The 26,227-nt window shown below is 42.4% G+C and overlaps 1 protein-coding gene across 7 annotated transcripts in view; it reads left to right on the plus strand.

Moving 5' to 3' along the window:
• Positions 1-26,227, plus strand: part of LOC111863422 — a 357,450-nt gene that overhangs the window by 289,031 nt on the left and 42,192 nt on the right. Inside the window, exon 1 of one of the 7 annotated variants that reach the window (XM_023849740.2) lies at positions 10,732-11,132. The exons of the other annotated variants lie outside the window; for them this stretch is intronic. Coding sequence (XP_023705508.1) covers positions 10,947-11,132 — 186 coding nt within the window. The 5' untranslated portion in view covers positions 10,732-10,946. Of the gene's footprint in view, positions 1-10,731; positions 11,133-26,227 lie in introns of those variants that run through there. 7 annotated transcript variants of the gene reach the window in all.

Here is a 26,227-nt window from a genome sequence, read left to right on the forward strand (position 1 = left end):
TTTGTTTCATATGTTGGTACCACAAGGAGTATTGCTTCTCTTCCGGTATGATTTCATTCACGATATTTCTCTGGTGCTAAGCCTCAAATTATGATATCTTCAATATTTCTTAGCTCCCACAGATGATTTTGTTGTGCTTGTATACCACAAGGAGTATTGCTTCTCTCCCGGTATGATTTCTTTCTCTGGTGCTAAGCCTCAAATTATGATAGCTTCAACATATCTTAGCTCCCACAGATGGATTAAGTTGTGCTTCTTTTATGAATCCCTTCGGAAATTGGCATAGATGTCCGGAGATAGGGGCTAGCTCTGTCTATTGGACCCAACTGAGTAGGTTTTACCTGAAGACGGGGACAGAATCCAGTTCCCGAAACGTTGTGTTTTTAATAGAAATTAGACTGTTTTTTAGAATAGACAAGATGATGGATAATGTCCAGCAAAATATTAATTGTAACAATTTACCATCATCACAAACTTTTAGATCTTAAGTAAGTAAGAGTTCTGCATCCCTCATCTGTATTGATATTTCATTTTACCTGCGCTTTTGTGTTTGTATGGAACTCTATATCCCAACTTAAGGGAAGAACATATAGATTGAAAGTGGTAGAGTACTTCAGAAACAAAATAACTAACGAACTCTTTTGACATAGGCTGCAGTTACATGATCCAAGATATTCCAATTCACCAGTGATGTCAGATGTTGCTCCCAAGCCACGAGGACGCTAAATTAGAAGTCCCCGTTAAATAATTCTATATTCTTGTCCTCTTCCATTCATAAGCTTTCTCTGAAATGAAAACGCGCGCAGCAATAAAGGAGCGGTGTTCTCTGTGGTCTGCACAGAGCGCGTTGCTACGGAACGGTGCGGTAAACGCATCTCTGCAGAAGGAAGAATTTTGAGTGACATCTGAAACCCGTCTAAAAGTCACCCATACACTTGACAATATTATCTATAGAGATTTACACAACAGGACGAAAGAAAATATTGGTTACATAATTGTATATCTAATTTATTTGAGCAGAATTAGTTTTGTGAGCACGGGACCGAAGATAGTCACTAAGAGAGTGTTTTTACTGAGCCTTCAGTGGAATCATTACCGCTCTCTCCGAGGATAAGTGACTTCGATCCTTGTTTACTTGCTTACTTGCTGTTTTCACGGATTAGGTTGGGCTTCATCCTGTTTAAGCTTTATTTGATTTGCCATGCTCTCTCTTCGCCGTCTTACTGTTCATCCACTGAAGAACGCCGTGGTTTGGATTAGGGACGCTGATCATTGCTGTCAAGTAAATACTCTCCAGCTCCTCACTCGGGAGTCGCTGTCGTCACTGAGGTTTATCGTGCTTCTCTTCAGTCCCTCCACACAAATGCTGAGACAGTACTTCAAATTAGGCCATTACTGTTTCCTTCCACTCACTCTCAAATCCAGTATTCATGTCCGGGATAGCGGCTGGGTATGGGCTGGATGACCGAGGAGTCGGAGTTGAAGTCCCAATAAGGCCAAGAATTTTCTCTTCTCCGCGTCGTCCAGACAGACTCTGGAGCGTGAAGCTGACCACTTGCCTCCAGCTATTGCCGAGGTCAAGAAAATGTGGATCTGTACATCCACTCCCCCATACGCCTTCGTGGTGTAGTGCTTAATTAGTTAAGCACAGGGACAACTTGACCTTTACCGACGATGTGTATTCTTAATTTGGCGATCACAGTGGCATGAACTGTCTCCGCTCGCTCTAATGCTAGGATCGTGGGTTCGAATCCCAATCAATATATGGATGTCTGTGTCCGTTTTTCTGTGTCTGTGTTGTTCTGTGTGTAGGTAGGGGCCTTGCGACGGGCTGATCCTCCGTCCAAGGAGTCCTACCATCTGTGTATAGGATTAAGAAACTGAAAAAGCAGCCAAGGTCCACAAGGGCTTAAGAGCCGTAGATAGATATTCTTAATTGTTTTTAGCGTCATTAAGTAAATCATAGAAAATAAAGTATACCAGAGCAGACATCCGAAATCTATGTGGCTTACCTGCCACAGGCTGGCAACACGCGGAGAGTAGCATTATCGATTGTGAGAAATAAATTATAAGTTGCTGATATCAAGAGCTCGGCCATGTACCTGATCCAGGCAAACAGTATTTGCAAACCTGCTCGCATAGGTATTAGGCATTAGGCCTGCGTATTTTTCTTTTTAAACACGTGAACTATAAATGTCATTCAATTAATCTGCCGTGTGGTTTTGAACTTACTGAAGAAGCGGACGGAAATATACCTTATTTTTGCTTTGTTAAGTTTAGGTCTTTGGGTCATATTATTTGCGCAGTCTTAGTAGCCACTATGGACAGATCTGTCACAGACAGTTTTGTGTCGATAAAGATGTGTGCATATTGATGATTACCTAAGCTGGTTGTATGGCTCGCCAGCCAAAGTAATTGTCCACTCATGGTGTGAGTTAGGTAAATATTTTGTTGTTAAACTCATAAATATGGTAATTTTAATTTATTAATTCACGTCAGGTTGTTAAGACTTTCATACGCAAGGACTTCGAAATTTTTATTCTCTTATTAATTGCGACTTGATAATTTTGAAAGGTAAATTTGGGGCCACCAGAGCAAGCACGGAGCTTAATTTTGATGAATTTGAATCTGGACGACTTCATGAAAAACTTGCAGTAGCAACTTGAAACTTAGGGACGATCCGCTTAGAGGCAGAGGGATACCAAGAACACCCGTGTGGAGATCGCCGGTCTCGGGACCTTCCTGGTGCATACTGATTTCCAGCCAGCAATTTGGCAACTAAACAGTAAGCCTATAGAGACCCTGTGAGATAAACAGACCCTCAATCATTGACTCATGGAGCCGAGCCCTCCTTGAGAAGCCACCAATTCTGCAGCTACTCAAGAACTTCCCAGCATTTTATGGAACCCGAAGGTCCATTATCGTGTTCACAAGAGCCCTTCACTGGTCTCTACCCTGACCCAGATTATCCAATCCATACCGTCCCATCCTATCTCTCTAAGATCCATTTTAATATTGTCCACCCACCTACCTCTTGGTCTTCCCAGTGGTCTCCTTCCTTCCGGCTTTCCCACCAATATCCTATATGCATTCCTCCTCTCCCCCATTCTCGCTACATGTCATGCCCATCTCATCCTCTTTCACTTGATCATTCTAATTATACTTGGAGTAGAGTACAAATATTTTAGAATTTCAGTTCCGACCTCACGTATATCACGCTGTATCTCAGTTACTAATCTGTTTGTACGGGAATAGCCGGTGAAAACTCTGAGAATCATGTGCTGTACATTGATAAACTATGTGGGCAAAATGCAGAGTTTATTTTAATGTTAACGCAGGGAACCCTGTACTTTTAAATTGTTAAAAAATGGTACGGATAATTTATTTTTGGCTGTCGCGTACAAAACATGCTTAAAATGAAGCACAGATCAATTTTCTTCTAACACAAGGCCCATATAAGTGGGACAGCAAGGCCATTTGGCCCAGACGCCTGTCCAAGGGGGCCCTCCGAGTATACTGTTATTTAATTCGAAAGATTATAATAAATAAGCAAGAATGTAGGAATTTAGTTTAATTGAATTTTCGACCTGTTGTTCTTTGAATATCATTTGGTAGGAAATAAATATATATTCATATATTTATATGACTTTCAGAGTGGAGTGACTCCATCAGGCCCTGTCTAGCACCAGTACTGAAAGAACACAGTTATTTAATGCCCCAGTTGTACGTAATTGGAACCAGAAGGGGCTTATCAATATTAAGTGTTCCTCATTTAGGTAAATCTAGCATCACAAGAACTACATTTCACCCCCCCCCCCGAGGCCGTAAGATCTGGACCATTTGCTGCGGTGCTCGAGTGCTGTAGTCCTCACGTACTCACTACGGCAACGTGTATACCCCACCTCCGTGCGTTGACTGCTGTCGGCTGACCCGTTATTGGTGCTGCCACAGTCTGCGTGGAGTACACGGGAGCCGCGGACGCGAGTTGGTGTGCCTCTGTGGTCTGTGTAGTGTTGCTCACAGTTCAAACGTCCTTACTTAAGTGGGGTTACGTGTGTAGAACTAGGAAGAAGTATGCACTCACGTGGATTGGTGGAGTTTCTTAAGGGAGCTAATATTTATTGTCGTTAATAGTTATTTGCACGTGGCTTGATATTAAAGTCATATTGATACTCCTGGTGGTCCATTTGAGTGAACGATGAATTGATACACACGCAGAATGTATATCTCTGAAGTAGGGTCGATTTAAAAATTAAAATTTCACGAATATATCCGAGATGAGAAAAAATAAATTTTATTGCCAAAGCTTAGTTGTTGGGAAAAATTATTTGTTAATGACGGCATTGAAATTTATGTCAGCTGCATAATTTATGCATGCGTTTTTATTGTAGTGAGTATTGTTTGTGATCAGTAATTTTTTAGACTCTTGTGAAATATTTGGGATGATGAGAAAATGCATTTTTTTTCTGTCAAGATATAGTTACAAAGTAAGGTGAAGTGGCCGAAATGTTTATGATAGTGGCATAGTTTATTTTAGTTCAAACTTGTTGGTTTTCTACAATATCTGTATCAGTTGGTATTCTTGAGAAACTGTGGCCCAAATAACTTGAAACGACTTGGAAATTGATCTAACCCAGCGGGTGACGGATATGGAATTAAGGTCAACTGAATATTTCGTGAGTTGTATTATTTGAAGGACTTAACAGACACGCGCATCGATTCTGTCGTGACGGGAGAGAACTCTGGCCGGAAAATAAAAGAGATCATTATATGTTGTATGGAACGTGAACATTTTGTATAATCTGGTGACCAGTGAAGTTATTTCATTGGTGAACGTAGAGAATATTTATTGACCTACCAAAACTACTGAATAATTTTTTGTTGTTTCTGACTTAGGATTGGGACCATTGGCGGGCTTTTGTCAACACGATAGTTGCATGAAATTCTGAGGATATCGTGCGTAGTTGAACAACTGTTAGCTTCTCACGAAAGATACAGTTCCGAGGAGGTAGTTTATTTAGTTTTCCTAATGTCAGTAGCATTAACTATAACGTAAGGATTATAGGCAGATATCGAACCGGTCATCAGTGCAGATGGTTATCAGTGGTCATAGTAGTTATATGTACGGGATGTCGAATTTGTTTTCAGTTTTGTGTGAAAATGAAATAAGACGACTTTCTTGTGTAAATTACTTCATATTCGTAAGTAGTTTACGTACGAAATAATAGTTAAAATTGAGGCCGCTTTTGTGCACAGTATCTTCGGGTTTCGTAAAATACGAGGAATCTCTTGAGTACTGAGCGACTGTTAGATTCTTAGGACGGACTATGTTTTCATAGATTTAGTTCGTTTACTTACTTACTTACTTACTTACTTACTCACTCATGGAGCTGAGACCTTCTTGAGGAGCCGCCAATTCTGTAGCTACTCAAGAATTTCCCAGCATTTTATGGAACCCGAAGGTTCATTACCGTGTTCACAAGAGCCCTCCACTGGTTCCTATCCTGAGCCAGATCTATACAATCCATACCATCCCATCCTATCTCTCTAAGATCCATTTTAATATTGTCCACACACCTACGCCTTGGTCTTCCCAGTGGTCTCCTTCCTTCTGGCTTTCCCACCAATATCCTATACGCCTTCCTCGTCTCCCCCATTCGTGCTACGAGTTAGTTCGTTAATAATGAAAATTTGTTACTGTTCAGTGCTCCTGTGTTTCAAAATTAGTTGGGTTGTAAATCCACAATTAGTGTTTCGTTTATAGGTGGTTGCTAATGAGGCCTGCCAATTGTTGCCACTTGTATCTCATGTAAGACAGAGCAGTTTTCCCTGCAAGTGTAAACATAACAAAAATGGCAGTTACGCTTGAACTACCAAGTAAATTACGACATGTGAATGGTCACGTGTGTCCTATTGCATTTTTGACACGCGAGAAGTCGCCATTTTGCGGGGATGGGGGGAATTGAGTAATTCCCGTTTATATCTAGATCGTGACAGTGTACTCGTATCCCTTCAGACGTTTCCCGAAAGAATGAAATGTACTCTTTATTTTCTCTGATTTTTTGGTGCGAAATGTTCTTGTGCAAGGTAATTCTGAAAATTTTATATGTTAAATAATTAGTTAGTTTTATTCTGTGTTGAGACAGCAGGGAAATACATTGTTGCTGTTAGGAAATTGAAACGAAATTTTTCTTTTGGATTATATGTGTTACCGCTTATAACATTATTAGTAACGTGTAAGATTTGAGGCTTTCACGGCAGTGACTATGAAGAAAGCATTCTTCTGGGATTTGGCACCGTGTATATGTGGTGTTAACCGACGTTTCGGAGGAACGTATCGCCTCCATCTTCAGGGTAGAAGAAAAAATTAAGAAATCTGCAACCGAAGAGACCGTGAGAACCGTTAAAAGCAGTTCCTCCGAAACGTCGGTTAACACCACATATACACGGTGCCAAATCCCAGAAGACTGCTTTCTTCATTATTAGTAACGTTTGTAATATCTACAAGTAGAAGTTTAGTAAAGATTTGCAGAAATTTTCACATCGATATTTAGAATCTGTTCCATAGATTTATGCATAATTTATTTCCAGTGCAACATGCAGAAATTGGGACACACACAACCGTAGGCGCAGATACAGTATCGGACAATGCGTTTTCAGCAATAGCCTAACTGTACAATCTCATAACGTGTTATTAAACCAGTCATCTGTGGCGTATTTTAATTGAAGGCTTGTTGCATTCCAGCCCGAAGTAGGTACAGATGTCACAAACACAATGCAACGCAGTCTGGCCAAGTTTCATTAAATACAGCATGTTGTACCGGTTTAAAAAAAATCTAAATTCCAACTCTTTTTAACATGTCTCATATACGAGTAAAATTCGTTTTCAGTCACAATTGGATATAAGACGTAAGACATATGATGTTCGAACCTGGAAAAGCACGTTTATTTCTCGACATATCCTCCACCAACATTGATACCCTTCTTCCATCTCTTTAACGTGTTCTTACTGTTGTCTGAGCCGTTTCCGCGCCTCCGTATCATCATCTGCGACTTTCGAACGTCTGTGAGAGAAATTTTCGACCCAGCTGTGAACCGCTTTACGTCACAAACACTTCTACCGTAAACATGAAACATTTCTTTATAAATGTTCATTGAATCGCTCCCCTTTTTGCCCAAAGAAAAAAACGCACAACAGAAGGCAGCTCTTCAGTAAGACACTCCTCAAGCACGGCCCCCATTTTGTCTACTGAACCTACCCTTTGAACATACGCTTGCGGGTCTGCTACTTACACTATGATGAAGCTGGACTGTGCTGCTACTTAGTGGTACATATAGAAATCCTATTACATCCGTTACAGCTGTTTTACTTCCATTTGTGACTTGTTTAGTGACGTTGCCTCTTATTCTAAGGTTTTCAACTTTATTTTGTGATTTCTATGGCGTGGATTACGGTGAAAATTTGTTTTACATAGTAAGTTATAAAAGAGCCATGTAGTTTATGCAAGAAAAATTATATAAAATTTTATGATTTATTGCGCCGTCGTGGTATTTTATGTATGAAGGCGATGTTAGCTTTCATTTCTGATTCTGTTTTTATTCTCCGTGTATAAGGCAGGCCGTGTGGTTGAAATTTCGCAAGCATTTAAGTGAAACAACACGAGGCTTGGACCGCACGTGTGAAAGTTACGAGCCTGTGAGCAGCTGACCCGACAGTTAGGAAGGGTCTACAACCTGCGGCCTGCGATTACGTCCGTATTTAAAGTTCATTTAGCGGCGTTGTCAGCAGTGAGACTACTTAGCATCGAATAATAGAATGAATTATGATGGATATGGAAGGAGGCAGTTGTAACGGGATGTTTAGTTACTATTTCGTCATTTACATAGACTGGAAAATACGGAAAATCTCAATATCTGGTTCCACGGCCGAGATTCAAACCGGGTGCTTTTGGAATGAAAGACAAAGGCATTAGAGCTCGAGTCAACTCCCACGGTAATGGTATCCACATATGGTGAATGTGCCCATTTGTTTTTTTTTTTTTTAATTTCTGATACATGGTAAAACGTAGACCGCCTCTGTGGTCTAGTAGGCAGAGTTCCTGTCTACAGATCCAGAGGTCCCGGGTTAGATTCCCGGCGCTACTAGATTTTCTGAGAAGTAGTGGGACTGGAACGGGGTCTACTCAACCTCGTGAGGATAATTGAGGAGCTACATGAAGGAAATAGCGGCTCCTGTCTAGAAAACCGAGATTAACGGCCGTGGGGAACCGTTGCGCTGACCACACGACACCCTCTATGCGCAAAAGTTTGCACTAACTCCGCCGACAAGCGGCTGTCGCTCGGTTGGTATAGTTCGCTTGCGGACTACAGGCCACGGAGTTTGTTTTGTTTCAGTAAAAAGTATGTTTCGTGGCCGCAAAAAGTGAATTAAATGGATAACAAATTAAGATGTTGACGGAAATTTGGGTTTCGGCCCATTTACGTCCATATTTACAGCTTATAATATCTAAAACTATATTAAATATATAAATCTGAAGGGGGGCGTCACTCCAAATTCAGTTTAAATGCGTATGTTGACGCTTTCAGAGTTCCAGTACGAGTTTACGGTAGCGTATCTGAATTAGTCGTCAGTAAGGAAGTTCGTATATGGCCTGTCTATAAATAAGGCGACCATACGTTCCAGTTGCCGGTCACAGTGGCTGCGCGGTCCGAGGCATGAACTGTCTTCGCCTGCTCTATCCCTGGGATCGTGGTTTCAAATCGCACTCAAGGCATAGCTGTCTGTGTACATCTATTCCGTGTTTTTCTGGTCACCTATATAGGTGAGAGGCCTTGCGACGGGCTGATCCCCCGTCCAAAGGGTCCTGCTGACTAAAGAAGATTATGAAACTGAAAAAGTGGCCAAGGTCCAACAAAGGACTGTAGATCCATAGGTAGGTAGGTAGGTAGGTAGGTAGGTAGGTAGGTAGATACGTACCAGTTTAACCAGGGCAGTCCAGGTTTTTTGTATCGTGTCCCGGCGGTTCAGTGATAATTGGAGAAATGTTCCGGATTTCAACTTTAAAATAATCCATATACTCTGATTATGGAACTTGGTCCCTGGGGGAGAAATTTGTTATGAAACAGCCTGTTTTCACTGTATATTTTCGTCGGCGAGAACAGACGCAAACGAAACACGTGTGTTGTACTGTCATTATTTAGACTGTAGTGTGTAATGGTTGTAGGGTGATCGATAAATAATTTATTTGAAAGGAACAGACGATCGTGGCTCAATCGGAATGCGAATGTGGCTCTATACATCTACTCCCCCATACGCCTTCATGGTCTAGTGCTTAATTCGTTAAGCACAGGGACAACTTTGTCTTTTTACCTTACAAGTAGATTCTAAAGGGTTCTGACGATGGTTTAAAACACTCAAGAGTTACTGATTTTTTTAACTTTCTAAGGGACTCAACAGAGTAGGTGTCTTCCCCCGATCTGAGGACGGAAACAGATCCAATTTCCGAAACGTTGCATTTTCTAGCTTTTAGAATACGGGACGATGAACAAAGTAAAAAAAACAGTAATTCTGAAAAATAACCAGTTTTAACTATAAATGAACGAGTTAAAAATTTAATGGCCACATGGTCAAATGGACGTTTTCAGTAGCGAACAGAGGAACCGAAAATATAAAGCACATTAGTTGCGGACGTTTATAATCGATACGAGGCTGCAAAATGTTTTCAGTTTTACGTTGGTGGATTACAGACCCGAATAAAGTACAGGAAATAAGCAGTTTTTTTAGGGGTACGTTAATCACGCAATTGGCAACCAGGAGGTAGAAACACGTGTATTTTTTAATCTGTTTTTCATATGCAGGCCATATGAATGTACTTAGGGCCATTTAGTAAGCAATTTGAAACAGTTAAGTTATTTGAATGAGAATGAACTTATTTAATAATGAAACATAATTGTGTGTTCACGAAAGTTGTAAGAAGTGCAAGAAAGAAAGAAAAGTGACAGTAAACATGCTGTTTTGTTTCAGAATTCGGTAGCCAAAACTGAGACATAAAGCAGTCTTCTTTAAGGGATATGGGATATAATGCCGTGTGATCCGGTCAGCTGATATTTCGGAGGAACAAATTGCCTCCATCTTCATGGTTGAGAAGTAAGCAACGTAAGGAATCATCAGAAGCAGGCGGCAAGCTGAGCTGAATTCAGCTTACTGCCTTCGTCTGCTTATTTATTGCGTTGCTTACTCTTCAATTTCGAAGATGGAGGCCACATGTTCCTCCGAAACGTCGGTTGACGCTCATTAGTTATAGGGCGTTGTATCTTAGAGTGTAGACCTTTTTTTATTGCTAGTGGGGTGGGACTAAGTCCCTTGTACTGCGGCCACTTCTGGCCTATTGTACCAGCCCCAGATGATAGGTGAGGGTGATTGTGGAGCAATTGGTGGAATGAAGATTGGCAGGGGAAACCGAAGTACTCGGAGAAAACCTGCCTCAGAGCCACTTTGTCCACCATAAATCCCACGTGACCAGACCCGGGATCGAACCCGGGCCGCCGCGGTGGGAAGCCAGCGACTAACCGCTTGAGCTATGGCGCGGCCTAGAATGTAGACATAGTCACAAGTTAGGAATCAGCATATGAAAATTAATTTACAAAATTTGTTTTCGTTTATGCTGCTGTACCCTTGTTGACTGATGTTAATTTCGAAACTTAATCCGTTTCTTGACCAAACTTTTTCAGTTGGGATACATGGACGTGTGTTACGCACCGGCGTTCTCCATTTTAGTGGAACTGTGTGAACGTACAAGGTTACAAACTGTCGTGAACCGACGTTAGGTCACGGAAACAAATGTAGGCCAGCAACTTGTTCTACCCGTATAGTTGGTTCAAATCTGGGGTTGAAGAAGACAGTATATAGTGAAGTAGACCTTTCTCCTCCTGCTACGTCAGACAAGATGGTGGCTACTCGTGGAGGCGACGAAGACCCTGAGAGAATGTTGTGTGGTGGTGCCCCTGCTGTGAATACCGATCTGCCGATCCGCAATGTGAATGTTCTGAAACTGAGGATTCCATTACCACGTGACACATCTCGCGATGTGGAAACCATGAGCAACGGAAACTCACCTACTGCTTCATTACCGGTAAATACTTTGGTAATCTCACATTAACGTGATTTTATATGAATCTGTATTGAATTGTTCAGTATAGAGTAACAGCAATCACTGGTCCAGTGATTGAGGCTAGCTCTTTCTAAGGGGCCCAACAGAATAGGGTTTTCCTTCACCTGAGGACGGAAACAGATCCAGTTTCCGAAACGTCGTGTTTTTATTTGCTATCTTAAAAACCAGGACGATGGATAAAGTCCAAAAACCCAATATATCAGTGTGTTATACACCATCGTCAGAATCCTATAGTAACTACTAGCAATTAAATTATTTGTCTAGAAGAGAAAGAAACGTCACTCGTGGATATTTCATTGTATGGTAGGTCGAACCGAATATGTGCCGTGTTAGCCCGAGTATAAGATTTTTTTTCAGATACTTCTAATGAAAGAGAGACTGCTTTATTTTCGGATCCTTCAGAATAGTATGAAGCTGTAGTTGCTAATCACTGTCATGGAGCTGAGTCCTTCTTGAGAAGCTGCCAATTCTGCAGCCACTCAAGAACTTCTCAGCATTTTATGGAACCCGAAGGTTCATTATCGTGTTCACAAGAGCCCTCCACTGGTCCCTATCCTGAGCCAAATCGATCCAGTCCATACCACCCCTATTCAAATGATATTCTTGAAAATACCAAGAGTGATTTAAAATATTAAATTCTCAATTTATTTTTTTTCTTAATTGTATAGTTTTTAATTATTTTTGCTTGCCACACTCATAACTAAATGACATATTTAGTTTTGTCAAAATAACATTTTACCTTGATTTTCCCAATGGAAAAATATGGGGTCGTCTTATATTCCGGCTTATACGGTATATAGGCTGATCACAGTGTCCGCGCAGTCTAAGGCATGAACTGTCTTCGCCCGCTCGAACACTGGGATCGTGGGTTCGGATCCCACCTAAAGCATGAATGTATGTGTGCTTTTATTCTGTCTTTTGTGTTGTTCTGTGTGTAGGTAGAGGCCTTGCGACGAGCTGATCCCGTGCAAGGAGACCTACCGAGTGTGTATAGATTGAGAAACTGATAAAGCGGCCAAGGTCGACAGAGATTCGTAAATAGATAGACAGAATAATAGATAGATAGATAGATAGATAGATAGATAGATAGATAGATAGATAGATAGATAGAATAACACCCATTGAGAATTAGTCGGGTAATTTGCTACTGGTCCTCCTCGCCAACACAGTCATTCCAGGTATCGGGCCCTTGACCATAGTTTTCCGTCTCACATCTTTGACTTAGTCGTGGGAGTCCTTTTTATATAATGTAGTGTAGTCATGTAGCACGAATGGGGGAGACGAGGAATGCCTATAGGATATTGGTGGGAAAGTCAGAAGGAAAGAGACAACAGGGAAGACCAAGGCGTAGGTGGGTGGACAATGTTAGACTGGATCTTAGAGAGATAGGATGGGATGGTATGGATTGGATAGATCTGGCTCAGGATAGGGACCAGTGGAGGGCTCTTGTGAACACGGTGATGAACCTTCGGGTTGCATAAAATGCTGGGAAATTCTTGAGTAGCTGCAGAATTGGCGGTTCCTCAAGAAGGGCTCAGCTCCATGAGTAAGTAAGTAAGTAAATAATAGTGTAGTTTATGTTAATACCAATACTCACAGAACAGACACGAAAGAACGTAAGACTACTCGCTCTTTGCTAACCTAATGCATAACTTACGTTCATGCAACGGGTTCACGGCCGACATTTCGTTGCTGTGCTAACCTGAAATTGCATAATGCCAGTGATAAACGCTACGCTTACAACATTTTTCTTATGTACAAGGCTAACAGATGCGGAAGACTAGAAACGAGGAAGTATTACTGTGATTGTCCTTCTTAAACGAAATTGTCCTTTAATGTGACAGTATTTAGGATGTGCTCGCCTACAATACGTAATATAAGTATACACGACAAGAGTTCAGCATTCGATTGTGGAAAACATTGAATACATCATCTTCTTTCACCGATTATGGCATCTGGCCTTTCTCGCGTCTTAGTTAGCTCCGAAAATTTGAATACATAGAAATGTGACAAGACCTCATCCAGTCGCAAGACCTGCGCTTACACGGGACAACGCAACATACAGTAATGCAGAGGTACCGCCATGTCTCAAGCGGGATTGAAGCCTACAGTGCCAGTGTTGGAACGGTCCGCCATCCTACACGCCTACACGCGGTCACAATAATTCATGACACACTTAATGGAACATAGTTCTTGAGCAGCCTATATTCACAGCGATTGAAGAAATTCTTAGTCTTTTATGGAACCCGAAGTTTAAAATGCAATCCATTTTAACCTTCTACGACTCTTTTAAATTTTTTTGTTTTTATCCTCAAAATTTGAGTGCGTATTATGTCTCAGAAAATTTGATATATTGGCGTCATCCTGGATACTAAATGCCATAAGCAGATTGGGTTCTTCATTGGAATTTGCAGTTCCACTTAGTATCAACACGTTTATCGGTATTTCCGTCTCATAGTGTCCTCTAATATAAGCGCACATAAGTGTGATGTTGAATGAATGAATGTATAAGGGGTGGGCCTTCTCGGCCCTTGCACCACGACCTACAGTGATCCATTTGTTACGTGTGTTTTTTATCAGCTGATAGTTTTTATAAATGCGTTTAGATACTGAAATGAGTTTTATGGATGTGTTTGAGTGAGGTAATGGAAACCGGTTATGTTGCTTTTGATTTAAGTATGCTATAACAGGTATAGAGGCCGATCACAGTGGCCGCGCAGTCTAAGGCATGAACTGTCTTTCTCTCGCTCGGACTCTGGGATCGTGGTTTCGAATCCGACTCAAGAAATTGATGTCTGTATGTGCGTTTATTCTGTTTGTGTTGCCCTGTGTGTAGGTAGAGGCCTTCTGACGGGCGCATCGCTCGTCCAAATATTCCTACCAACTGTATAAAAAAGGAATACGAAACTGAAGAAGAGGACATGGCCCAACAAAGGGCCGTAGAGCCATTGATGAATGCATAATAGGAATAGAATGTATTTGGGACCGAAATGATCCCAGTAGGTGTGGTCTGAGGTACGTCACTATTTACTTCTGTCATTACTAACTTAAGGCCACGCTAGCGGTATTTTGCCGGCCGTACATGGACGTGAAAATGATGGATACGAGGCCACAGGATGGCCACACGACGAATTTTTCGTGTCAGTCCGCGATTTATTTTACGCTATAACAGTAAACACAGGAGCCGGGATAGCTCAGTCGGTATAGCGAGTGGCTACGGGCTGGACGACCAAGGGCCCCGAGTTCGAGTCCCGGTAGTGTAAAGAATTCTTTCTTCTCCACGTCGTCCAGACTGGCTCTGCGGTCCACCCAACCTCCTTTCCAATGGGTACCGGAGGTTCTTTCTCTGAGGGTAAAGCGACAGGGGCGCGAAGCTGACCACTCACCTCCAGCTATTGTCTAGGTCAAGAAAATCTGGATTATACACCCACCCCTATACTCCTTCATGGCTTGGTGCTTAATTAGTTAAGCACACGGACAACTTTACCGTACCCTTACAACAGTAAACACGTACTACACACATACAGAGACGTACTTCTTCAAATTTTCAGTTCAGTTGAAGAGGACAAGCCTCTGTGGGAAAACCGTCAAAACAATTACACAAAGAAAAATATCTGTGTGTTGATACACAGGATTATATTGTGTCGCAGTGTAATGGTTGCTACTCATATTTCGTAATTGGAGGACCCCGGGTTTGAAGTCCGGCCTGGATACCTGCCATCCTATTTAGGCTTTTTCGTGGCTTACCGTAATTCTTTCAGGCTGATTAAAGAAGGTAGTGCGGGGCAAGCATTACTATTCCTTAAGTTAGTAACTGGGTACTTTGATGTATTTGTGTGTTCTAAAAGGGAAGATCTGAATTCTAAAATATTTAGGTGCTCTGTTCCTTCTGGTCCGCAATTTATGTTAACTTCTAACCCTTTAATGACTGCCAAATTGCTGCTGGTTCTCGCCTGCACAGTGATTTTTGGTTCCGAGTCCCACGGAACTGATGAAAATATTTTACTCTCTGACGTCTCTGGCAGTCACTGGCTCTTAAAGACTGATGTTTTTATATACAGTATATAAAAATTCAGTTCGTACCTCACAGGAAACATTACGTCTCTGCTACAGAGCCCCATCGGTTAATGCTGTTTAGGGAAACAATCTTTTTATGTGAGAGCTATTCGAAACACACAAATACAATGTGGGCACAATGCAAAATTATAGTATGTTAAAGCGGGTGGTACTTATTGTAACCATTGGGCTTTGAAGGGTTTAAGCTACGTCGAACCTGGTGATTGTCTTCACGGTCGACTACTTGGTATCTCCATGCGCCGAGAACCAATTTTGATGATTGAAAATCTTTACAGGAGTTAATCTTAAGGTAAAGTTACCCCTGTGCTTAACTGATTAAGCACTACGTCATGAAGGCGTATGGGGGAGTGGTTGTGTAGACCCACGTTTTCTTTTCCTCGGCACTAGTTGGAGGTGAGTGGTCAGCTTCATGCCCCGGCCGCTTTACCCCCGAGGAAGAGCCCCCCGGTACCCATTTGGTAGGAGGTTTGGTGGACCCCAGAGCCGGTCTGGACGATGTGGAGAAGTGAAAATTCTTGCCTCCACCTGGACCCGAACTCTGACCCCTCGGTCGTCCAGCCAGTAGCCATTCACTGTACCAACTGCGCTATCCAGGCTCTTAGGAGTTACTCTTATCCATTTCATAAAATTTATTGTTACAGTCATTCTATTTTATAACCAATGTACTGTGTTTTGGACGCCCATGAAGCCACAGCGTATGTGCTAGCGACATCTTAAGGGGCTGTATATTCAGCTGCCGCACTGCTAGCTGGAAGTCATTGCCCATCCGGAAGGCTGTGCTATCGTCCATCTCTACACAAGTTTTCATGATTTCCCACAGACGTTAAGAAATGCTGAGATGGTATCCAAGTTCGTAGTTGGTACTGCGTGCTTCGCATGCTGCCTTGTTAAAGACTAAACAGGTTCGTGGTTTTAAATCGAGCTTATGCAGCGAATCTCCTTGCACTTAGGGTCTGTGGTGAGGCTTATAATCCCATGACTGTCGATTCTGCACAGAATGGATTCTTGCAAGAAGCTGTCACCCAGAAGATAGATGAGGCACAACAATGTCACATTTACAGTCCATTGCCTCCTGGTTCTGGAACTGCATGTCATGTTTACGTAAGAAATATTTGTGAGTGTATGTACCTAGAATTCCGTCACTTTGTATCGCTAGCGTACATACACAGCATTCGAGCTGGTACAAATATATTTTGAAATGCGTTTAGGCAGTGTATTTATTTCTGTTGAAGGAGTTTTTTTTTTCCTTTCTATGAAAATTTAGAAGCTTGGACGTGAAAGTGCTCTTTCCACAGAGAAATCGTACTCCCAATTTAATTCAGTACTCAGAATGCTTGCTTGAAAAGTGTGACATGAAAGTTGCTGAAATGTGGCGTGTCGTTTTCAGATTTACAGATAGGAGATTGCTGGGTTATTATTTAAGACACTAAGATTTTCAGTTACAGGAATGGGGTAAGAGAGGGCTCATTTGGTTCTGCAGTCTCAAATGGGCCTGCTGTACCAACTGGAATATTGTTGGAGTTATAATTAGCAGAGTCAAACTGAAGTACTCGGAGAATAAATAGCCACCTTTTTTTTTATTGCTAGTGGGGCGAGACTAAGTCCCTTGTACTGCGGCCACTTCTGGACTATTGTACCAGCTCCAGATGGTAGGTGAGGGTGATTGTGAAGCAATTGGTGGAATGAAGATTGGCAGGGGAACCGAAGTACTTGGAGAAAACTTGCCCCAGCGCCACTTTGTCCACCACAAATCCCACTTGATCAGACCCGGGATCGAACCCGGACCGCCGCTGTGGGAAGCCAGCGACTAACCGTTTGAGCTATGGCGCGGCCAAATAGCCAGACTTAGCATCGTTTTGTTCACCAAGCATTCTGCGTGAACTACAGGTGGCCCACGAAATGATCCAGTATTTGATCTATTAATAAAATCTTTATTTAAATTACGATACTAGAAACTAACATACAAAAAGAGACCATTGAATGGAGATTTATCCTCTGGAAATCAAGTGTTCAGTATGGCCACCATTACGTCTGGCAACTTCTTCAGCACAAATTCTGAAGTCGATTGCTCGACGGCACATATCCTCAGTTGTCTCGTTGCATGCCTGAATGATTAATGCCTAAACTTACAGTTCAGAACATACATCAAAGAGTGGCATTTGTCGAATGGGCTCAGAATAATGAGGTATCATCCAACTGTCTGTTTTTCTGATGAGGCACATTTACACTTGGATGGTGTGGTTAATAAACAAAACGTGCAATTTTTTAATGAACCCGGACACCTGCTGTGAGAAGCTGCCTTTGGCACTGCGGCTTAACTAACGGACCAGCCAAGTAACAAATCCCTTATACAGGATCCTTTTTTTTTTTTTGACATTTCATGGTTATAAAGGTTGTCGAGAAATTTACCGCGTTTTGTTCTTAGAGCCACAAGATAGAACTCTTCAATATGAAGCCCATATATACATGTTTTACGTCCATTTGTTTCGGTCATTCACTGGACAGCCGGTTTCTTGTTTGGCGTACTCTTCGAGCCTGAGGATGGAGGCGATATGTTCCTCCGAAACGTTGATTTTTATTGAATGACGCTGCGTTATATCCCATAATGTGGAACTCTTCAATATAAAATGATTGTCTACATACCAAACGCCCCTTTTTATCTGGCCATTCACTTCCTGATACAGGTTAAGTACTTCTGTAAGTGGGGCGTATGGACAGAAGTGTACACAACAGAATTCCTTATGGGGATGTAAACTACAGATTGTGATCATCTGAGTGATGGCATTGTGTAGTCTGGTTTCTGAGTAACCTGCTGTGTCAGTCTTGAGTGTTCTGTCCGGAAGGACATGCCTCCATAATGTTGGCTACTAGACTATACGGTGTCATTACCCAGAAGACCTCAATATAAATTCTGACCGCGATGAGCACTTAAAATTTCACACGGAGCAGAAGCAGCTATGCCTTTATTCGGCAGATGCACGTGTCTTTCCTTCCGTCACTGTGAGGGAATAACATGGATGGAAGACGTTTGCGAGACGCATGCGGAGTGGCATATTATGATCAAAAGAAAAAGTAGTTAATTAACATGACGATTGGGAAGAAAGACAACAAAACAATACTCCGTGGCCTGTATTCCGCAAGCGAACTATACCGACTGAGCGACCGCCGCTTGTCGGTGAAGTTAGTGCCAACTTTAGCGGATAGAGAGGGTGTCGTGTAGTCAGCGCAACGGATCCCCACGGCCGATAATTTCGGTTTTCTAGACCGAAGCCTCTGCTTTTCCATTCAAGGAGCTTTTCAGTTATCCTCACAAGGCTGAGTGAACCCCGTTACGAACCCGAAACCGTTGGATCTGTAGCCAGGACCTCTGACCACTAGACCACAAAGGGGGTCTGGAACAGTAGAAATATACAGGATAATTCGTAAGTCCGTCCAGAAACCCCGACAATAGTTCAGAATCACTTTGTAGACCAAATATATAGCTGCAAGTGTACTGTGATTCTAAATTATTGTCGGCGAATTCCAGATGAACTTATTAATGACTGTAGAATAGTTTTCAATATGAAGGGCACGTGTGTTTGGTAACTGGGAGCCACATTTATGCCGTAGCATTTCGCCCACTCTGTAAATACTGGGAAGACAATGTACATTCTGTGACTGAGAAATCCGCTTATCTTTTTTTTCGAGAAATCCTCTATCAGAGAGTAAGATTAAAGGCCTGTGTTGTACTCTTTCGTAATACTAAAAGTGAATCAGAAAATTCAAGTAGACATTGCGTTATGTCTTGTTATTTTCTCTATGTGTATGTTTGTGTGTAGACCTCTCTGTGAGCGATCGAATACTAAAGATACGTTCATTTTTCCTGAGGTTAATTAATTTTCCCTTATGCACGGGCATAAATCTACATGTTCATCATGAGATTGGCTTCTGGTACATCCTCGCTGTTGGCTGCAATTAGTTAACAACCGGCAAGGGGAACGTGTGGAGCACAGAATCCGAGTGTTATCAGTGGGAGTTACAGTTAGGTGTACTATTTTGAAACAAATTAGCAAAAGGTAAATGTAAATTTCTTCCTTTGCTTAATTAATTAAGCACCACATCATGAAGACATAAGGAAGACTAGAGGTATAGTTCCACGATTTTTAACTGGGCACTAGATACAGGTGACTGGTCAGCTTCGAGACCCCAGGGGGAATAGACCCAGTTACCCATGTATAGGAGCCTGGGGGAGTCCCAGAGCTGGTCTGGACAACACGTAGAAGTGAAAATCTCTTACTTCTTCTGGGAATCTATCCCCGGCCGTTCAGTCCGTAGCCCGTTCGCTATATCGACTGAGCTTCATTTTTAGCGGTATTTTGTAAATTTCTAGAGAATTCAGTGACTAAAACGCGTCTCTGAATATTATTGTGATTTATTTTAGATCGATATCTGAAATCAGAACTGTTTTAATTCTTGAATAAAAGTTTTAAAAATAACGGAGCAGAAATTTTCACTTTTTTCTTGACAACCTGTACGAAATTGGGTACGCTGATCACAAATGTGACGTACACAATTGTCTTATCGCCCTCTGGTTTTGGTATTGTGGTGTACAGACCCGTTATTAGGCAAAGACTTTGAAACAAACGAGGACAGCCGTTGCTATGCAGTAGAGGAATAAACCAGCTGCCGGTTCTAGGCAACTTCGGTAAACACGTGTCTACAACAATGTGGTTATTGTTGGAAACGGTATTTTCTATTCGGTCCGTGCGAATATGTAAACAGGGCAATTAGTAGAGCAGTTCAGTTGAGTTGAGTGGAGTGCAGTTGAGTACGTTGGAGTGAAGTGGATTGGTTAGTCAGTCTGCGAAGAGAAGACTAGGAGGTCGGTGTGAGTTGGCGCCAGCCTGAGCGTTATTCGTGAGCCGTTCTTGTTAGAATCTGGTAGCTGATGTACGGGAGTAGTTTGGGAACCCAGAGTAAGGGGAACGTCCGCCATTGAAAGCCGTTACCAGGCAACGGCTAGTGGAGACTCTAATAGACTCAGGACACTAGTATTTGTGTGACTGATCTTTACAGTGTAGTCACGAAGAGTGTTTAAAAGCGGCCAATAAATGGAGTCACCAATCCAAATCCCGTCTGTGGTTACGCAACTTGAAATTATGTTATTTAAATGAATATTGTCTGGTTACAAATTAAGCATCATTTTTTCACATTATGACTGACAAAAATTATAAGAAGATAAACGAAGTACGAAAATAAAAGAGAAAAAACGCGTCGTTTTGGCTCAAAATTCAGTACTACACAAAACTTTGACGTGATGGAAAAGTTTCGTGGCTAGATTTGTAGTCAACATATCGGAATTAATGTGGAAGCTTAGTTCTGATTTACGTTATCAAACCTTGTTGATTCTGTTGTCGTAAGTTCAGCCCACAAGGTATATGATCGAGTATAAACGCCATGTTAAGGTCTAATGTTGATATTAATTTAAAGGCTGTAGGCAGTTGTTACGTCAGATTGAAGTTATGTCGGACAGTGACCTTGACGCTGCTCGGGATATATGGTATGGGGCTGAGTCCCTCTTAAAAAGCCATTAGCTGTTCCGGTTGTCACAACGTTCCCAAGGCTAACAAGAGCCTGTTACTATTCGCTCTCCAGGGGATACTGACTCTGGTCCACATCCCCCATCCGATTTCTTTCAAGTCTATTTTAATATTATCCTCCCATCTATCCCGAGGTTTTCCTATTTAAACTTGTTAAGCATTCTCCTTTCACATGTGTGCTGCATTCCTTGCCCATTTGATCTTTGATTTTAGTATTTAAATAATATTTACCGAGGAACATACACTTTTAATGTTTTCAGTGTGCAAGTTTTCACCAGTCTCCTGTTACTTCATCCCATTTAGGAGCAAATATTCTCCTCAGCACCCCATTTCCAAACACCTTTAGCGGGAAATGTGGTCAAATTATGTAATGGCTGAACAGATATTACTTTGTGGATCAGAATGTTGTAAACTGCTTGAGATGAGCACTAGGAGATCTGAACAGAAGCGTCTGAAACAAGGTTAATAAGAACCGTTTCAGGTTATTGTAGAATATACAGGATGATTATAAATTATTGTCGGGGTTTCCGTGGCCTATAATTTTCAAACCGGAATATGGAAGTAAAAGTAAAGCTATCCCTGTAACAGTCTGTGAAGGCCCATAGGGTTGTGAGACGTTGAGAGTCCCACATTATCTAGACAATGGGCTCAAAGATGGCGGTAAGGTTGTCAGCCTTACGCACGGGCCGCGCTTTACTCCCCAGGAAAATTATTTAATTAATTCCTGGTACTCATTTCTGTTAGAGGCTGAGTCGACCCCAGGGCCATAGGGCGGCTGGAAGGATTAGGTGAATTGTAAAAATCCAATGACCTCAATGGGACCTGAACCCGCGACCTTCCGGCTTGTAGCATAGCCCCTCAACCAACTATGCTACACGTAATAAAATTTTTTGAGTTACACTTTCATATTCCGTAGACAGTTTTATTTTCTTGCTTCAGGTTTGAAAATTACACAGCACAGAAAACCTGACAATAATTTAGAATCATCCTGTATATCATAATCCAAATAGTCAGACAAGAACCGTATGCCCATATATGTTTAGAGGCGTAGATAGAATACTCGGCTTTACTTCTTTGTCGTCCGGTATTCTAAAGAAGACGTATCGGAAACTGGATCCATTTCCGTGCAGAGGTGAAAGACTGGGAGGCAACTACTTTGTTGGGTCCCTTAGAAAGAAGTAACGGCAGTCACCTCAGTCGTTCGTCTAGTGATCGAGGTTAACTCTTTCTAACGGACTCAACAGACTAGATGTCTCCTACTCTCTCACCTGAAGGCAGAAATTGATCCAGTTACCGAAACGTCGTACTCCTTAGAATGCCGGACGGTGGACAGAATAAAAAATCAGTAATGCTGATTCAGAACCCTTTAGGATCTTCTAGGCGGAATAGTTGAATGTAAATTGAGTTATAGGATTAAAAGTCAACTGACGTTTCGGAGGAACATATCTCCTACATCTTCATGGTCGAAGAATAAACCGTGCAAGATACCAACGTGAGAGCAGATGGCAAGCAGAGCAGAGCCAAAATTGCTTGGCTTATTCTTTGAAGTTGAAGATGGAGGCACTATTCCCCCGAAACATCGGTTGACTTTCAACGGACTACATTGCGTTACTTACTCACGGAGCCGAGGTCTTCTTGAGAACCCGCCAATTATGCAGCTTTACTCAAGAACTTCCAGCATTTTATGAAACCCGAAGGCTCATTACCGTATTCACAAGAGCCCTCCACCGGTCCGTATCCTGAGCCAGATCTATCCAGTCCATATCATCCCACCCTATCTCTAAGATCCATTTTAATATTGTCCACCCACCCACGTCTTGATCTCATCCCCATTCGTGCTACATGCCCTGTTCATCTCACCCTCCTTGACTTGATCTACATGATGGCGTTATATCTTCATAAATCGAGTTGATTCCAGCACGTGAATGGAATGGATAAAAGGATGTTTGCTAAACGGTTTTGCCATTGTACACCGTAAGGTACAAGGAGAAACGGAGAGTACAGGAGATCGAGGGACCAGTTCTGGTTTAAACTTTGGAGTCGAGACAGTCTAGTGAGACATCCATGCAGATAATAATGAGGGTACAGGACTGATGCGAAAAAAACACAGTTTGACATGGAGAAGGGCAACAGCCGACGTACATAAGGAGAAACTGCATCCAACTCTGACACTTGTCGCGCCCAGCCTTGTTCAGACCTCTGAAGTTGGCACTCCTTGGTCCCTGCTTTTTGTATGTACGCGCGATCTTTAATTTCACTTTGCTACGGTCTATTATTCTGCAGCCATTTGGCGTCAAACACCGCTTCTTTTGCAGTCTGTTGTTGAAAGTGACTGTGTTCTCTGAGAGCAATGAACTTTTTACCGTATAAAAAGATTAAAATAAGAAAATTCCTTGACGGATGAGAAAATAGACACATTTCTTAAAACTAAAATTGAACTGTGCAGGTTTAGGTTAGCGGTAACGTTCTAGACTCTTTTTTCTGAAGGTGATCGGTTCGAATCTCGAATGGAACGCCGGCTGTTCTGAATGAGGATTTCCGATGTTACATTCAGTAACTCAGCCGATCACGGTAGCCAAGCGGTCTCTCTTCGCTCGGAAGCCGGGATCGTGGGTTCGAAACCCGCACGAGGCATGAATGTTCGGTAAGTTTATGCTCTTATTCTGTGTTTGTGATCTGTGTTTAGGTAGAGGCCTTGTGACGAGCTGATCACCCGTCCAAGGAGTCCTACAGTCTATAAAATGATCATGAAACTGAGAAATCAGCCTTATGCTCCACAGTGGGAGCAAGAGAAGGAAAAGAAATCAGTAACTCCAGGCAAGTTCTGGACTAATATGTCGATTAAACCAAGTCCCCTTCCTTTCAGATCCTTTCCTGTTCATTGTTCATCTATCATCCGCCCATTAAACGCTATATAGTCTAGCTGCTGAAAGCATCGTTAACTAACCCCCTCCAAATAAAATAAACCTGAATGCGAACGGAAACGGTACCATGTGGTTATTACCGTCAATACAAACAGAAAGCGGAATTTCTTCGGGTGAAGACAAAAACAGATGGGATATGTATCTTACTTATTGAATGTAAGGGCCGCGCCATAGCTCAAGCGGTTAGTCGCTGGCTTCCCACCGCGGTGGCCCGGGTTCGATCCCGGGTCTGGTCAAGTGGGATTTGTGGTGGGCAAAGTGGCGGCTGGGGCAGGTTTTCTCCGAATACTTCGGGTTCCCCTGCCAATCTTCATTCCACCGAATTCTCTATCATCATAATCTCCCGGGGCAGGCGTGGCCGGCGTGCCGAGCGGACCCAGCTGGACTCCACCCCCCACTATGCGAATTTTTTATCTCCTATAATCTATATGTTGTGGAACACATATTTTTTCTATTTAATTTTTATGTCATCCGTTAAGTTGTGATTCGACTAGGATAGGAACATCCGCCTTTCAAAAGGTTTCTGGGTCTGATTGGGTACGCACCATTCTTCCATACGTGTATGCTCACCGTCCCTTGAGGTATGTGATAGCCATGACCAGGCAGTGCATTATCACATCTTGGTTTTTTGCTGGTTACAGAGTGAGAACGTTTGTTTACATAAAAATGTCTGAAGTTACCAGGGACCGTTTGAAACCTGCAGTCTGTATGCTCATGTGTCGCAAAGAAATTCGCGCCTGAAGTGTCTGGAATACCTTTTTTTTTTATTGCTAGTGGGATGGGACTAGGTCCCTTGTACTGCGGCCACTTCTGGCCTATTGTACCAGCCCCAGATGATAGGTGAGGGTGATTGTGGAGCAATTGGTGGAATGGAGATTGGCATGGGAAACCGAAGAACTCGGAGAGAACCTGCCCCAGCGTCACTTTGTCCACCACAAATCCCACTTGAGCAGGCCCGGGATCGAACCCGGGCTGCCGCGGTGGGAAGCCAGCGACTAACCGCTTGAGCTAGTTAGTTATTAGTTATTTTTAGAGAGGGTGGGTTTCCCCATGCACCGCGACCAGTTTGATCTATTGTGCTTCCCTCTATGATATTCTACCAGTCTCTTTACCCTACCGATAAATGGTGCCTACCATCAGTCCCGCCGAGCAAGCGAGTTCGGCCACTTGCTTAGCGGTGTCTATAATGCTTCCCCCATCTATCGGAGGCCTTAGAGGCTATTGTTGGGGGGGAAACGTCCTGGAATTTGGCTCAGTGATCCCCTTTGGGGATATGAGGTTCTTTTACGTGNCCTGGATAGTCTCTTTCCAAAAACAGAAGATCGCATTAAGTGGAGAAACTGTTTTGGAAGAGACTGTGGACCTGTCGTCTGACAGATTACTGATGATGATGACCACGAGTCATGAGGTGGGAACGTTAGCTCTAGACTATGGAGGCCGCTAACCGCTTGAGCTATGGCGCGGCCCTGGAATACCTTACAAACAACTGTTTCCGCAGAAAGTGCGTGCAAGCTTATTCGCATCTTAATTTTCAAGTAAGGGATACAAATATTAGAATATGTAGTTCGGAGATAGCTCATCTAGTCGCCTGCTTCTGCTCGATTATTATGTTTACTTTTCAACCTTGAGGACGGAAGCTATATTCTCCGAAACGTCGAGCTGTCTCTGAATTACACGGCGTTACAACCTGTACTCGGGGCACGGTAGTGTAGTTGGTTGAGGCACTATGCTATAAGCCGGAAGGTCGCGGCTTCCAGTCCCGATGAAGTGGAGTTTTTCAATTGACCTAATCCTTTCAGCCTAGGGTCGACCCAGCCTCTAACAGAAATGAGTACCAGGAAGATTCATGGGGATAAAGCGCGTCCGGCCCATAAGACTGACAACCTTGCCGCCATCTGGGAGCCGATTGTCTGGAAAATGTGGGAGCCTCAGCGTCTCACAACCCTATCGGCCTCCATGGCCTGTTAAAGGGATAGTTTTTACAGCGTGTATTCTTCGTAGACACTTTCATGAGAACCCAGGACCCTGTTCAGTGTAAGATCAAGTGCAGGCGATGGCCATAAATTATTCTTACACTTTCATGACATTAAATTAACTTGGAAGTAAAGCATGGACATAGTTTTTCATATTCGACTGTGTTGAAAGGAATTTAGAAACTGTGTGGCATGTTTAATGTTTCAGTGATTACAATATTATATTTGAGCATCCTGTTACACTCACACAATATATATGAGACAAACTCCGTCTTAAGTGCAACAATTTAATTGTAGTTCTTTCTTCTTCCCTTCCTCCACACTACATGTTTCGGCCCTAAATGGCCATCATCAGGTGTGTATTCTTACGTAGCTGCTACACTGCCCGTAGTTTAAAATTTAACATCACCAGTCTTTCCAATTGTATGTATGTATAAAATCTTTGTTAACCTACACGCGTTGATTTGATTTCTAAAATTGGCACTTTTTTAAAACTTCAATTC

This window comes from Cryptotermes secundus, unplaced genomic scaffold, assembly GCF_002891405.2.
Source record: "Cryptotermes secundus unplaced genomic scaffold, Csec_1.0 scaffold964, whole genome shotgun sequence".
Lineage (NCBI taxonomy): Eukaryota > Metazoa > Arthropoda > Insecta > Blattodea > Kalotermitidae > Cryptotermes > Cryptotermes secundus.